At 39.1% G+C, this 14,764-nt stretch overlaps 1 protein-coding gene across 3 annotated transcripts in view; it reads right to left on the reverse strand.

Moving 5' to 3' along the window:
• Positions 1-14,764, reverse strand: part of LOC122794000 (ras-associating and dilute domain-containing protein-like) — an 867,060-nt gene that overhangs the window by 783,500 nt on the left and 68,796 nt on the right. The window contains exon 1 of one of the 3 annotated variants that reach the window (XM_044062095.1): positions 13,635-13,734. The exons of the other annotated variants lie outside the window; for them this stretch is intronic. Within the exon in view, the coding sequence (XP_043918030.1) occupies positions 13,635-13,729 (95 nt within the window). The 5' untranslated portion in view covers positions 13,730-13,734. Of the gene's footprint in view, positions 1-13,634; positions 13,735-14,764 lie in introns of those variants that run through there. 3 annotated transcript variants of the gene reach the window in all.

Here is a 14,764-nt window from a genome sequence, read left to right on the forward strand (position 1 = left end):
AAAAGCAAACCTTTTTCAATTATATTACAAAATTTCCATATGCAGCCACTTACAATGAGGATCTTTATGCCTATTTAGATAAGCACAATGACCTAGCAGTACCAACTGGAACCAAATATAGCAGTTAATTCAAAAAACAAATCACCCTACTAGTCAGCAGATATAAACAAACTGTACAGCAGAAGGAAGAAACTGCTGAATTATCCATTAAGTGTCAGAAACACTCTTTATGAAGATAATACAAAAAACTCACTAAGAAACTGAAGGCATCCTCAAAGACTAGTAAAGCATCCCATGACCTCAGGCTAACAACCGAGGTAAAGGATAACTACAAGTCATTCTCTGGTAACATCAGAAAATTAAAAAGCAATTCACAGCACTGCTCAGAACTTTTCCATAATGGTGTCATCCACTCAAACCCAAAAGCCATTGCCAACATACTAGCAAACAAGTTTGTGGCCAACTTCTCCCATGAAACTATCATCCCAACTCCAATCATCCTTGAGTCACGTCTCCCAACCTCACCAAGGACTGTGTCCTTTAGGTACTCTCAAAGATCAAATACACTTCTTCCATGGATCCAAACAATATATTGGAATGCTTAATAAATAGCATCAAACATGTCCTCACTTATCCCCTCCTTAAACAGGTAAACTTAAGCCTATCTACTAGCTTTGTCCCTGAATCTGCCCTTCACAAGGGTGGACTCACCATAGACCATGGAATCTGAAGATTCCATCAATCTTATGAGTTTTATCTGTAACGCAATGGAGTGCATCATTATAAATCAGAACATAAAAAAAAAATAATCTGATTATGGTTGACCAACAGTAATTTGACTTTGTAAGGGGTAGTTCATGTATTCAAAATCTTGTAAGATTCTTTCAAAAGATCATGCAGATGATGGACAGTGGGCACACTGCCCATGCTGTCTATCTTGATTTGGCCAATGCATTTGACACCATACCATGTGATGAAATTATAAATAAGCTTATGGCTTTAAACAATGATCCCTAGGGTCTATATCATAACTCTGAAGATGTAAAATATTGAACCCAAAACATCGAATGGTGAAAATAGCAAAGCTCCAGAACTTGGAAATCTTACCTAGGGCAAGATTTTGGTGGGCTGTTCTGTGGCTTCGCTATTTCCTCCACTGTGGTGCGAGAGTTACGGACCTTAGGATTAGGGTGCGGGTTAAGGTAAATGGATAGTTAGTAATGTATGTATGGTGTAGTATAGGGTTGTGTTTTGTTAACTGTATATGTGTATTAATTAGTTTGTTTGTGTATAGATTCGTAGGGTATGTGTGCGATAGTTATGGACCTTAGGGTTAGGGTGCGGGTTAAGGTAAGTGGATAGTTAGTAAAGTATGTATGGTTTAGTGTGGGGTTAGGTTTTGTTAACTGTATGTGTGTGGTTTATTTATTTTGGTGTGCTTGTGTTGTGTGTATGTTTCTCGGAACAGCAAATTATTTCCCTGGGAAAAAATTCGCTATTCTGAGCGTTCAATGTTATCAATATTTGAAATTCCAAGTTTGAACTTATGGTGTTCGATATTTTGGAATTTCAAATATATGATATAGACCCGATCCCTATGAGGCAAAATAGATATCAAACTGTCTCAGTGATATAACTCATGTTGTCAGAGTTGGTGAAGCCTCCTCAGTCAGACAGAAGGTGACCAGTGGTATCTTACACGGATCTGTGTTGGGTCACCTTCCATTTAGTATTTATTTCTCTGACCTCAAAAGTGATAACACAGGTCACTGGTTAACCATATTTACAGATGAGTGCAGACTGGGTGCAGTTGTCAGGTCAACCCTGGATACTTATAACTTCAAAATGAATTAGTAAACACCAGTACCTGGTGTACCAAAAAAGGACTTAAAGTAATCACTAAGAGATGCAGTATCATAATTTTCATAGGAACAGCAGATTTGTTCAACCTACTCATCAATACCAGCTTGCAATCAAGCAAGTCAGTGATTCCTTTGATCACTATGTGGCCACCATAGTTATTAAATCTTTCTATATCTTGCACCTAACTGAGAGAAGCATCTCTTCTAAAACCAACAATGTCATTGCTCCTTTATATTCTGCCCTTCTGAGATTCATTTTGAAATATAACACATCCTTTAGCATGTATCTTACCAGACACATAAAAATACTTAAAAAACATAGAGGTTCCTAACAACAATTATCTCTGGCCTCAAACATCTTAGCAACTAGGAGAAACTAGAATCCTTATCCTTGTATTCAGTATTGTACAGGTTGCTGAAAGGGGATCTCTACCTCACTTTCTTTGTGATTAGGGATCCTGGTATCATTGTCCTACTTTTTCTCAATATGATAAGGTGTGCAAGCCAAAACTAGAACAACAGATCTCAACCTATATGACAACCCTCCACCAATGGGCCAGTAATCAAGGAGCCTCAATCCTCACCACTGGCACCAGTGGAGGACGTTCACTGGGAGGATAACAGGTAGACATACACACTATCTCCAGATGCAACTCTCTGCATCATGCACAATCAAGCACAATTTCCCTTTACAGCACACAGGGAGCACAGTCAGTCCAGGGGCTGGTTCTTCTCTCTTTCCCCAGATCCCCTATAAGACTTCCCACTGGCACAGCTATAGAGTTGAGTGCTTGGCTCATTGAGGATCTACAGAGCAAGAGAGGACCCAGCTCCTGGACTGAATATGCTCCCTGTGTGCTCTTAAGTGAAATTATGCTTGATGCAGAGAGCTGCATCTGGAAATACTGGTTGTATCCATTTTTGTTCCAAGTGAATGCCCCTCTCCAGTGTCAGTGGTAAAGATTCAGACTCCTTGATTACTAACCCAGAGTGGGGACGCCACATATTGGTGGCAGTAGTGGGATATTAATTGAACTTTTGTAGCCTGCAGGCAGTTGTCACTAAAGGTGTGTCCTCTCAGCAGCCACAAGGTAACCATACAGAGTTTCATTATCACAACAGTTTTATTTTTATTTTTTTTGTTAGTTTAGTTTAGTGAGGAAAAGCAGGCAAAGATGTCAGCATAGGAGAATGGCAAGTTGACAAAGAACCAGTTGGCCAAGCTGTGTGAAGCCAAAGGTCTGATGCATGCCAACCTGACTGTCACTCGTTCATCTCTTAAGACATATAACCAGAAGGCTGGGGTTTTTGTTTAGATGCATTAATACATAGAAACACATCAGGATGGATAGCAGCATCATAAAATATGAACAAACTACTTAACAGACAGACCTTACATACATACATGCTTACATATCAACTGCTTACTACAAAATGGCAGTCAGACTCACATTTCCTCAGTATTTATACACTTGTCCAAGCCCTTGAATAGCTTCTTAAAGGTATATATACACATATTGATCTACATACTTGCTCTTAAAAACATTTCCCTTTATACGAAACAATATCAGATATAGACATGCATTAGTATACACATTGGAAACAAAACAAAATGTTCATGTCCAAGTTGCTTCGTATCTGCTACAGGGTTTAGAGATTGATTCGACCATATCTCATAACATAACAGTCTGGACCAAACTTAGTAACAGGGACAGTCTGCGGTGCACAACTCATATGAGGAACCTCTGGATTCGACATAGGAACAGGAATGTCCTCTGAAACATCTTCTGGAACTGGAACACTTGATAACTCACTCTGAGATAAGGAGTCTTTCTCACAGACTACGTGCTGCAGTATAGGCTTGGACAACAATCTCAAATGCTTCTGATTCCACCTAAAACTTGCTCCTTCTGATTCCACAATGTATGATCTTAGATCTGAACCAGTATTCGTCATGCCACCAATCGATCATAACCTTTGGACATCTGCATCCTTACCACTTCTCCTTCTCGGAATGGATTGAGCAGTTTGCTGGTTTTGTCATAGTAGGACTTCTGGGATTTGCTGGAAAGTTCTGGGCTTTACCAGTGAGTGCTGCAGGGGTTACAACTGCCAAGTGCCTGGGCCTGTTTCTTTTAACAACATGCTGCATACTATCAACATGAGCTTTATCACTGTGCCTTCTAGAGCTGTTCTCATTTGTAAGCATATTTGTGTGCTTTTCTGTAAGCTTGCATATTTGACAAATCTCTATGGCCTTATTCAAAGTTAAATCATTATCATGAAGCAAATTCTTTCTCACAGCATCATCTTTTATACTACACACAAGTCTGTTCATTATCAATTCATCCCTTAAGTCACCAAATCTACACATTTTAGCTTTGTTTCTCAGATCAGTTTTATATGCTGCAAAAGTTTCAACAGGCTTTTGATCCCTTGTATAAAATAAGTGCCTTTCCATTGTAACATTTGTCTGCAGGTTATACATTTCTCTAAATTTACATTTTAAGCATTCTGGGTCCCCCCTTGATTCAGCCAGTACAACAATATGACGGTTTTCCCAATCTCCTGTACAGATAGCAGGTTCATATACAAATGAGCATTCCCTTTCTATGGCTTCTGGCCCAGCTAAATTAAGTAGAATAAATGCCTTTGTATGGTCATCTTTATCAAAAAATGCAGCCTGTATGAAAATGTCATACTCTTGCTCAAATACTCTCCAGTTCTCAGCAATATAACTGTCAAACATAAGTGCACTTGTTTTTCGAAATCTGTCTGCCGTGTCCACAAAGTATACACAAAAACACTGAAAATATGGCCCTTGCAATTATGTACAAACAGTTTTGTGAGCTTGTAACAACATTCAGATGCACAATAAACTCTTTGAAATACTGTACTTAGCGAAATATGCTCTGTAATGGCTGTACTCTACGAAATATGCCTTGTAATGGCTGTACTTTGTGAAATAACTTTACCGTAACACTGCACAAATATTCTATCACTTTATACACTTCTGATAATTCTAATATCTTGCTTAATATGAAATACATATGCTTTGTGAACATGTGGTAATTTCCCCTTATTTTATTCATTTTATGTAATTTGGACTTTATTTCAAACATTTTCCATAGTAATTTGAATATTTTTATCAATATCGTACATATCTGTTTATGCAAAAAATCATTTAGAATGTTCTGGATGACTCATTTCACATTATGCATAAAGAAATAGTGCTGAGCAAGTTTTAATACCTAAAAGTGAGGAAATGCAAACCAAACACTGAAAAAAACAGACCACGAATGAGGCTACATCCCAAAACAATCCAATCACAAAATCCATTCACCTAAGGATGTGGGAAAAACAGCATTTATTCTTCACAATGAACGTCAATCATCAACCCGATGATGATCAACCCGGCAATAAAATTAAAAATAAAACTAAATAAAACCTTTTGTTTCTTTGCAATAAGAAACTTCATCAGATAAAACTTGAAAAACTCACCCAGTTTAAACAGAACAATTTACTTCCCACCCTATAAAACAGTTGTTGTCAAACCCCTAAATTCCACCAGTCAAAATAATTGATTAGCAAATGTAAGTCAAATCCAAAACTATTCATCTAGTATGTTTTAAGAAACAATAACATTATATTAATAACAGCTTTAAAAACCTTCTTCTTCTTTCAGCTGCTCCCGTTAGGGGTCGCCACAATGGATCATCTGTTTCAATTTCTTCCTGTCCTCTGCATCTTGCTCTGTCACACCAACCACCTGCATGTCCTCTCTCACCACATCCATAAAACTTATCTTATGCCTTCCTCTTTTCCTGTTACCTGGCAGCTTCATCCTTAACATCTTTTTACCAATATACTCTGCATCCCTCCTCAGCACATGTCCAAACCAATGTAATCTTGCCTCTCTGGCATTGTCTCCAAACCTTCCAACCTGGGCTGACCCTCTAATATACTTATTCCTAATCCTGTCCACCCTCATCACACCCAGTGCAAATCTTAACACCTTTAACACTGCCATGTCCAGCTCTGACTTCTGCCTTTTTATCAATGCCACTATCTCCAACCCATATAGCATAGCTGGTCTCACTACCATCTTGCAGACCTTCCCTTTCACTCTTACTGGTACTCATCTGTCACAAATCACTCTGACACTCTTCTCCACCCACTCCATCCTGCCTGTACTCTCTTCTTCACCTCTCTTCCACACTCACCATTACTCTGAACTGTTGAACCCAAGTATTTAAACTCATCCACCTTTGCCACCTCAACTCCCTGCATCCTCACCATTCCTCTATCCTCCCTCTTATTCACACACATATATTCTGTCTTAGTCCTGCTGACCTTCATTCCTCTTCTCTCTAGAGCATATCTCCACCTCTCCAGGGTCTCCTCCACCTGTTCCCTACTCTCACTACAGATCACAATGTCATCTGCAAACATCATAGTCCACAGGGACTCCCGTCTGATCATGTCTGTCAACCTGTCCATCACCTTTGCAAATAAGAAAGGGCTCAGAGCTGATCCTTGATGTAATCCCACCTCCACCTTAAACGCATCCATCACTCCCACCGCAGACCTCACCGCTATCACACTACCCTCGTACACATCCTGTACCACTCTTACATACTTCTCTGACACTCCCAACTTCCTCATACAATACCACAACTCCTCTCTAGGCACCCTGTCATATGCTTTCTCTAAGTCCACAAAGACACAATACAACTCCTTCTGACCTTCGCTGTACTTCTCCATCAAAACTCTCAAAGCAAACATTGCATCTGTAGTGCTCTTTCCTGGCATGAAACCATACTTAAAAATACTCATTACTTATTCAATGCTTTTAATTTAAGAATATTTGAAATAGAAAGTTGATTGTTCAGCCCCAGCCAAGATGTTGCATTCAAATGTAACTGCCACAGCAGCTCACGTCATTCAAGGAGTAATGATCATGCCCCCCCTATTTCATTTATAACTAAGGCTTCCAGAACAATAAACCTAAATGAATGCCCTAAATATTCCATACAATGTCTAGTCAACGCATTAGTATTCTTATTTTGATTAAATTAAAAGCATTGAATAGATAATGCATCATTTTTAAAGCTGTTATTAATATAATTTTATTGTTTTTTTTTAAATGTAATAGATGATTAGTTTTGGATTTGACTTATGTTTGCTAATCAATTATTCTGATTGGTGAATTTTAGGGGTGTGACAACAACTGTTGTATAGGCGGGAAGTAAATTGTTCTGTTTAAACTGGGTGAGTTTTTCAATTTTTATCTGATAAAGTTTCTTATTGTAAAGAAACAAAAGTGCTTATTTAATTTTATTTTTAATTTTATTGCCGGGTCAATTTAATGCATTCATTGTGAAGAATAACACTGTTTTTCCTAAATCCTTTGGTGAATGGATTTTGTGATTGGATTGTTTTGGGATTTACCGGTCGCCTCAGTCGTGGTAAGTTTTAATACCTGAAATTAATTTCTGACCTGTTTTGTGAAGTTTTGCACATTTAGGAATGATCCACTCCCTGTATATTCCACAACCTCCTAGCAAGTACCTTAAGTTGTTTTACCCAAGCCACCTTCAACTTCATGCCCCTTGGATATGCCGGTTCTTTTTATTTGTCCTTTTAGACATGCCACTTCTGGCACCATGTCACTCATTCATCTCTAACAAATATAACAAGAAGGTTGGGGTTTTCATTTAGATGCTTTAATACATTGAAGCACATCAGGATGGATAGCAGTATCATAAAATATGAACAAACTAGTTAACAGACAAACCTTACATACATACATGCTTACATCTCAACTGCTTACAACAAAATGGCAGTCAGGCTCGCACATGCTCAGTATTTATACACTTGTGCAAGCCCTTGAATAGCTTTTTAAAAGTATACACACACATATTGATCTACACTGACTAAAGAGGAAATTACTTCAGCCTTAGTTGCAGCTCAGACCAGCAACCAGGAAGATAACCAGTCAGGTGATGGGGATCTGCAGCCCTCAGAAAAAAGGACATTTCACCTTATTCTGAGAAAACCAAAAAAATATATCTGGAGTTAAAGAGACTTGAACTGGAGGCCAAATGTTGGGAATTAAAATAAGAAGAGAGACTGTGGCAGGCAAAACAGATGGAATTAGAATCAGCAGAGATAATGTGGTGCTTGGGGCTGAAGAAAATGATAAACTGTGGTGTTTGGATGCCAAACAAAATGAGAAGAAGCTTCAACATGAGAGGGAGATGCTGACTCTTCACCATGGTCCTGGAGGTAATGGAGAAGGGAGTAACCGAACCCCAGAAGTAACAAAGGTCAGTAAATTTCTAACACAATTTACAGAGAGGGATAATTTTGATAGTTTCATTCATATGTTTGAAAGGGTATGTAAACAGTATAATGTTGACCAAGGGCACTGGTTATGGTTCCTGAACCCTTTACTCCATGGTAAAGCTGTAATTGCTGTTTCTAAATTGTCTGATATTGACTGTTTAAACTACGATAGAGTAAAGCAATGTTTACCTGAATGATTTAAGTTAAAACCTGAAGTTTGCAGAAAAAACTTTTGTGAGCATTGACATAATGCAGATGAAAGTGTGTGTGATTATATTGCTGAGTTAAGCACTTATTTTCATAGGTGGGTTAGTGGGTGTCAGGTCACCACTTTTGAAGGGCTAGCAGACCTTTTGGTGAGGGAACAAGCCCTTAGCACTTTGCCTGAGAACATGAGAATCTGGTTGGCAGACTGCAAGTGTAACTCTGCAGATGAAATGAGGAAAAAAGGGATCTCATCTTAGCAAGCATGGCATCACTGCACAGGAAGGGAATACCCAGTGCTGCACATGGATATAAGGGAACCCATGGTGGGCAGCCTAAACCACCACAACGGAGTTCACCAATAACAGGGGAAGCCACTAGTTTAGGTACATGGCCAGGATCAAGTGTTAAATGTTTTAACTGTTACCAATGGGGCCATGTATCATATAGATGTCCACAGAAGCAAGGTGGGGAACAAAAGGTGTGGGAGCCAGCATGTGGGAATAACAGTATGCCAGTGGTAAGTTGTCTGAAGACAGCAGGGGTACCAAACTATCACAAGAGGTTATATGCAATCTTAGTGGATGGAAAATAGGCCACTGCTAAGAGAGATGCAACCTCTGACATAAAGATTGTAAAGCCTGCAGTGGTTAAAGAGGAGCAGTACTTGCTTGGGCAGTCCTCTCCAGTCAGAGTTTTAGGAGGCACCCCATTCCAAATGCCTTTGGCCAGGGTTCACCTGGACTGGGATGGTGGAAAAGGAAGCAAGCAATTAGGTGTGTTTGAGGATATCCCCTGCAGATGTCTTGACAGGGAAGGGTTTTGATAATGCAGTACCATGTGTGCATGCAGCTACATGCAGTCAGGCTTGGAGACAGGCATGTGAGTTTGGTAGCCTAGGGAGACCCTGACAGACCCCACAACTGAAGCCAGGACTGGTGAGGTGGCTATTTCAGGGAGGGAGCTACCCTGTAATAGTGAGCCTGAAGGAAAGTCAAACCTGCTGGTACGTACTGATGTTCCCTTGGACAAAGTGACTGCAAGGGCAGTGAGTGGTAGCACCCAGGCTGACAGTGAGGAACCACTGTCAGAGGATACCAGACTTCCTGTGGAAGGGGAGCTGGGAAGAGTTACAAAGATAGAGTTGAGACAGACCCAGCTCTCGGACCCTACACTAAGAGGTCTGAGGGAGGTAGCTAGGGAGGTTAGGGAGGCACCTGATTCTCAAGGAAAAAGGGAGTCTGCATTCTGGAACAAAGGGTTACTGTATAGAAAGTGGACCCCTGAGGGAGGGCTAGAGGGTGAGGCAATTCTGCAGTTGGTAGTGCCTAGAGCCTACCATCTGGCACTTCTAGCCATAGCCCATAACATTCCCTTTGCAGGTCATATGGGCATAAAGAGTACCAAGAGACATATTATGCAAAAATGTATTGGCCTGGAATTGCAATGGATGTAACAGGGTCCTGCAGGAACTGTGAGCAGTGCCAAAAAGTAGGCAAGGCAGGAGACAAAGTCAAAGCTCCTTAGATGCCTTTGACTGTGATTTCAGGGGGTAGTTATGGATATTGTGGGTCCTCTGAGTACCCCAAGTTCCACAGGGAAGAAGTATATCCTAGTGGTAGTAGATTATGCTACAAGATACCCTGACGCAGTGGCTTTGTCCTCCATTGAGGCAGAAAAGGTGGCAAATGCTTTGTTAGAGATTTTCAGCAGGATAGGTTTCCAAAAAGAAATACTGACTGACAGAGGTGCCGATTTCATGTCAGACCTGCTGGCTTGTCTGTGGAAGCACTGTGGAGTAAAGCATCTAAAACCCACCCCTTACCACCCCCCAGACTAACGGTCTTATGGAAAGGTTAAACTCTACACTAAAGACCATTTGCAGACCACTTTAAGAGAGAGTGGGACAAATATTTGTCCCATCTGCTATTTGCATACAAAGAGGTACCCCAGGAATCCACATGTTTTTCACTCTTTGAGTTGTTGTATGGGCACAGGGTGAGGGGGCCTCTAGATTTGATTTGTGATAAGTGGGAGACTGAGTATGAATCCCATAAGGATTCTGTTGTGGCATATGCCCTAAGCCTCTGGACAAACCTTAGGGAGATAATCGGATTGGCCCAGGAGAATCTGGCAGAAGTCCAACAGCAGAAAAATGTCTGGTATGACACTTGTAAAACAAAAATTATTATACTGTAGAATCTCTACATAAAAATCTTATGTTTACATGATGCAGCTCACTCTTACTCGCAAACTCTCAGGAGTTCAGACCAGTCTCTATACCCTTTAACTAAAATATTTGAGAAAATGTGTGCACTTTCAAATTATGGACCATGTAAATAAATATGGCCTGCTCACTGACTCCAAGCATGGGTTCATGGCAAGACATAACCTATACTGTTACAGACAAATTTTGTTCAACTGTGGACATAGGGCATCTTTCAAGGATCATTTTCATTGACACAAAAAAGGTATTTGACAGCATCTGCTACAAAATCTCATTACTTTTACTGAAACAGTTTTTCTTTAGCACAAATATCTTCACCAATGTGTTTGTAGGCACTTTGATACATAATCAGATTAGTCTCTATAACTAACACAAACAGGATGACAAATATATATACTTACTAATACCTCTTACCACTATAACACAAAATACTTATTAACTGATGCATTAAACACATATATATATATATATATATATATATATATATATATATATATATATATATATATATATTACATTAAAATGTGTTTGCACATCACCATTTGTGGGATAGCAGGTGCTGGAATGTGAATGCTGGCACCATGCATCTGCAAATGTATCCACTTAATTTCCTGCCAGGACACCATGGTGCGCTCAGTGATTTGTACCTTTATCAGCTGCAGAATCTTCATAGTGTATGTTATTACCCCATGGTGTTAAGATATATTCATGAATACCATATAGAACTTGTACATGGTTTGAGCTACATACCAGTCTTAAGCAACTGTGTACCATGTTTATAAACCCAGTCCATATCTTCACTGTTTGTGCAGTACTTGTGGCCACTGAATCACTGCAAGGGGTTAGCTGTTTATTTTACCATAAAGGACAAGTGTGGGACAGCCATCTGCAAGTGAGATTGGTTTCACACCACCCATAATCCTTTCCACAATGCCACATACCACCATGTGACTTTGCCCTTCTTCTTCAGAGACTATTTTTACACTAAAGACCTAGAACTACAGTGCCTTACAAAACAAGAAAGTCATCCACTGTTACTTTAAAAGAAGCACAAACTTCTATTTAGAAGCTTGCATCTAACAAAAAAATTAAGGGTTTCCTTCCATTTAAAATGTCAAATTTTCACAAGAATTATTTAATGAAAGCCTGGAATCAGTATGGCACACTTGTAAAGTCAGAGGGAGTAGGAATGTCAACAAAAAATGGAGAACAGCAGGCACAGTGTTCTACTGTGATATAATATCTGAAGCAGTAGCCACGGCTGAAAAACAAAACTATGTCAGAATGGCTGCCTTTACCATGCCGCATGAAGCAGTCCTTATTGTAAAATAATGCAACCCCAGTAAAGGGATTCTGGGATACTCGCAATCCCTAGATCAACATGTATTGGCAAATGCAGTTTTTCCACATTTTAGGTGTGCAGCTGACCTTTCAGGAATATATGCCTGCTTTGCTAGAGTATCAGTCTTCTGTGTTGTCTAATTATATATAATGAATCCCTCAGTGCAGTGTTGTCATTGTTTAAGTACTTTGATTGCTTTATGTTTGCGGGAAGTTTTTCACATATTTCCCATAAAAAGTAGACATACCACATTTTATTCATGTTGATGCCATTTCAGCTGGTCATCATAGCATTCCTTTGTTACACAACACAGAAAAAAAACATAAGCTTGTACAGTTAAACACAAAAATACTGGGTGATTAACAACAAAACAAACATTCCATCTGGGGTGAGGAGGATCTGATTTTCTGGGACATTAGCAGGGTTCTCAGCTTTCTGAGGAACAAGCTAGCCTAGAAAGCTAGTGCAGAAAGTGATAAAATGAAAAAAATGGAGCTTATTAGACTCTGTACACACATACCTGAGTTTGGATATCATAACTCATAACCTCACTCACCACTGGTTAGCAGTTATAGAGAATACTGGACCTTTTAGAAAAGTGTCATTCCAGAATACTGATTGATATAGTTATGCAAGCAGACTTGTTTGTTGCTCATTAACTATACTCTGCAGTTCAGAGCTACGATAACTTGTCAGATTGGTAGCTAGCTAGACCCACCCCACCCCTGTTGCAGATCAGCATTATTTTTACTAAGAAATAGATAAAAAGAAAGACAGACATACATGCAGATAGCTAAACAGACACATGATTCTGTTATTAACATTTATAAGGGGGATGTCTCCACCTTCAACTGTCAAGTGGTAAAGGTAGGTTCCAGTCCCTCACCATACTAACTCCAGAAATTGTCAGACTATTTCAGTGGCAAGTGTCGAACACCCTAACAGCTATACAGAAACACTGGTGAGGTCCAGATTTTGTTACATTAATGCCATCTGTTTCATCCCTGAATGAAATTTAAAAAATGCTAAGGAAACAGAACAGCACTACTCAATACCTAATCAATAAGGTACAACCGTAGTGCAATCTCATCAGTTTGGGGTGAGATAAATCACAAGGTGAAACAATAAGCTTCAAAGGTGAAACCAAGTATTTCAGTCTCTCCTCTCAGTCAGTAATTTCATTACATAAAAATAATTGCTAAGAGCACTGTTGTCGTTGCTACACAGAGGACAACTACTTTCTTTTTTTAACTCTTTTTTTTTGTATTTTTAATAGAAAAAAGTAACACCTGGGGAAGAGAACTGATTAAAATTTAGGGAGTTGGAAAAGCATCCATTATATAATTATCTCATGAACATATTTATAGTTGGCAATGTAAACATTAAATAGGACAGAAAAAAGTAAAGCCTAAGATGATAACTGTTTAAAGGGCAGGGAATGGGAAAAGCATCTGGGAAGTGCATTGTCTCGCTAATTATCTTATAATAAATGTAGTCACAGTATTCAGTGTTATTGCAGTATTCAGTCACTTTTCCCTTACAATATTCATAGGATTCCACTGTTGCCCTGCTAGTCTCCACACTTAATTTACAAATGTACATAATAAAGAAATATTAAACTTAAAGACAAAAAGGGAAAATACAAACTTACCACAGTTCCAGAATGCCCACTGAACTGTGATTATCCAAAGAAACAGTCTCTTTCTTCTGTTTTCTAGAAATTTTCTTCAAGCCATATATCTGCATCAGACTTTCCAGCAAGAGAGGGTATGCATTATCCTTACGTACAACTTTATAATAAGTGATGACACCAATTCCCATCAGTCATCACTTGTCACAATACTAAATGAAATACCTTTATGGAATCCCCTCTGTTTACTTTCACTGTCACCGTCAGTAGCGCTGTGTTTCTGGTTAGTTGGTATACAGCCCAGAACCTTGTCCACAGTCTGTCACACACACATTTTCTGTAAGTACATTTGGACAGTTAAACATGCCCACAGGAGTTCTTTCCCTTCAATCTGTATATCTGGCAGCTCTGATGAGCCCATAGAAAAATGTTTGCTGAATTTTAATAGATAAGATAATGGTGTGAAGAAATGGGAACCTAGAAACCAGAATTAACATGTCTGTGCCTATAATTTCCCCAAGATCTTCTTCCCTAGTATGCAACTCATTCATGAAGGAAGTCAAGCTCGTTTCCCTAGGGGGAGGCAGAATATTCCCCTCACTCCGAGGTTAGCGAGCTTTGAGTTAGTACACATAAGTGACAGAAGTGTGAGGGTGCAGCCAAGTCTCTTTTTTTTCTGATTTAGTTTATTTTTGGACAATCAAGATCTTTACTTGTGTGTCGTTTGCACATGTAATAAGCAGTCTTTCTGACAACAGAATGCTTTGACAAACAGAAAGGTTATAATACTTCTCTTCCCTTAATGCACGGCTAATTTTGGAAACTATTTCACTAATATCATCTCTCTAGTTATTATAGTAATTCTGCTGTGTACTCACCACATTATAGAACAGATAATTGTCCCACTGCAATGCAATTTAGTGCAACTTAAAGCCATTACCTGTACTTCTATCAAACTAAATTTGTACCCTGGCCCAAGCTGGGGGCATCACCTGAGTTGTGCAGCTTGGGGAAGGACACTGAAGGGTTTTAATATGTAGATCAAAAGTCATCTGCCTATAGTTCTGCTTTAAACATCATGTTATATAATACCAATCATTTTAAGTTTTATCCTGTTACTGATGCTATAGCTATGACATTGTATAATGTCA

The sequence above is a fragment of the Protopterus annectens genome, chromosome 2.part1 (assembly GCF_019279795.1).
Source record: "Protopterus annectens isolate FY-2018-M chromosome 2.part1, PAN1.0, whole genome shotgun sequence".
In the NCBI taxonomy this organism is placed as follows: Eukaryota; Metazoa; Chordata; order Ceratodontiformes; family Protopteridae; genus Protopterus; species Protopterus annectens.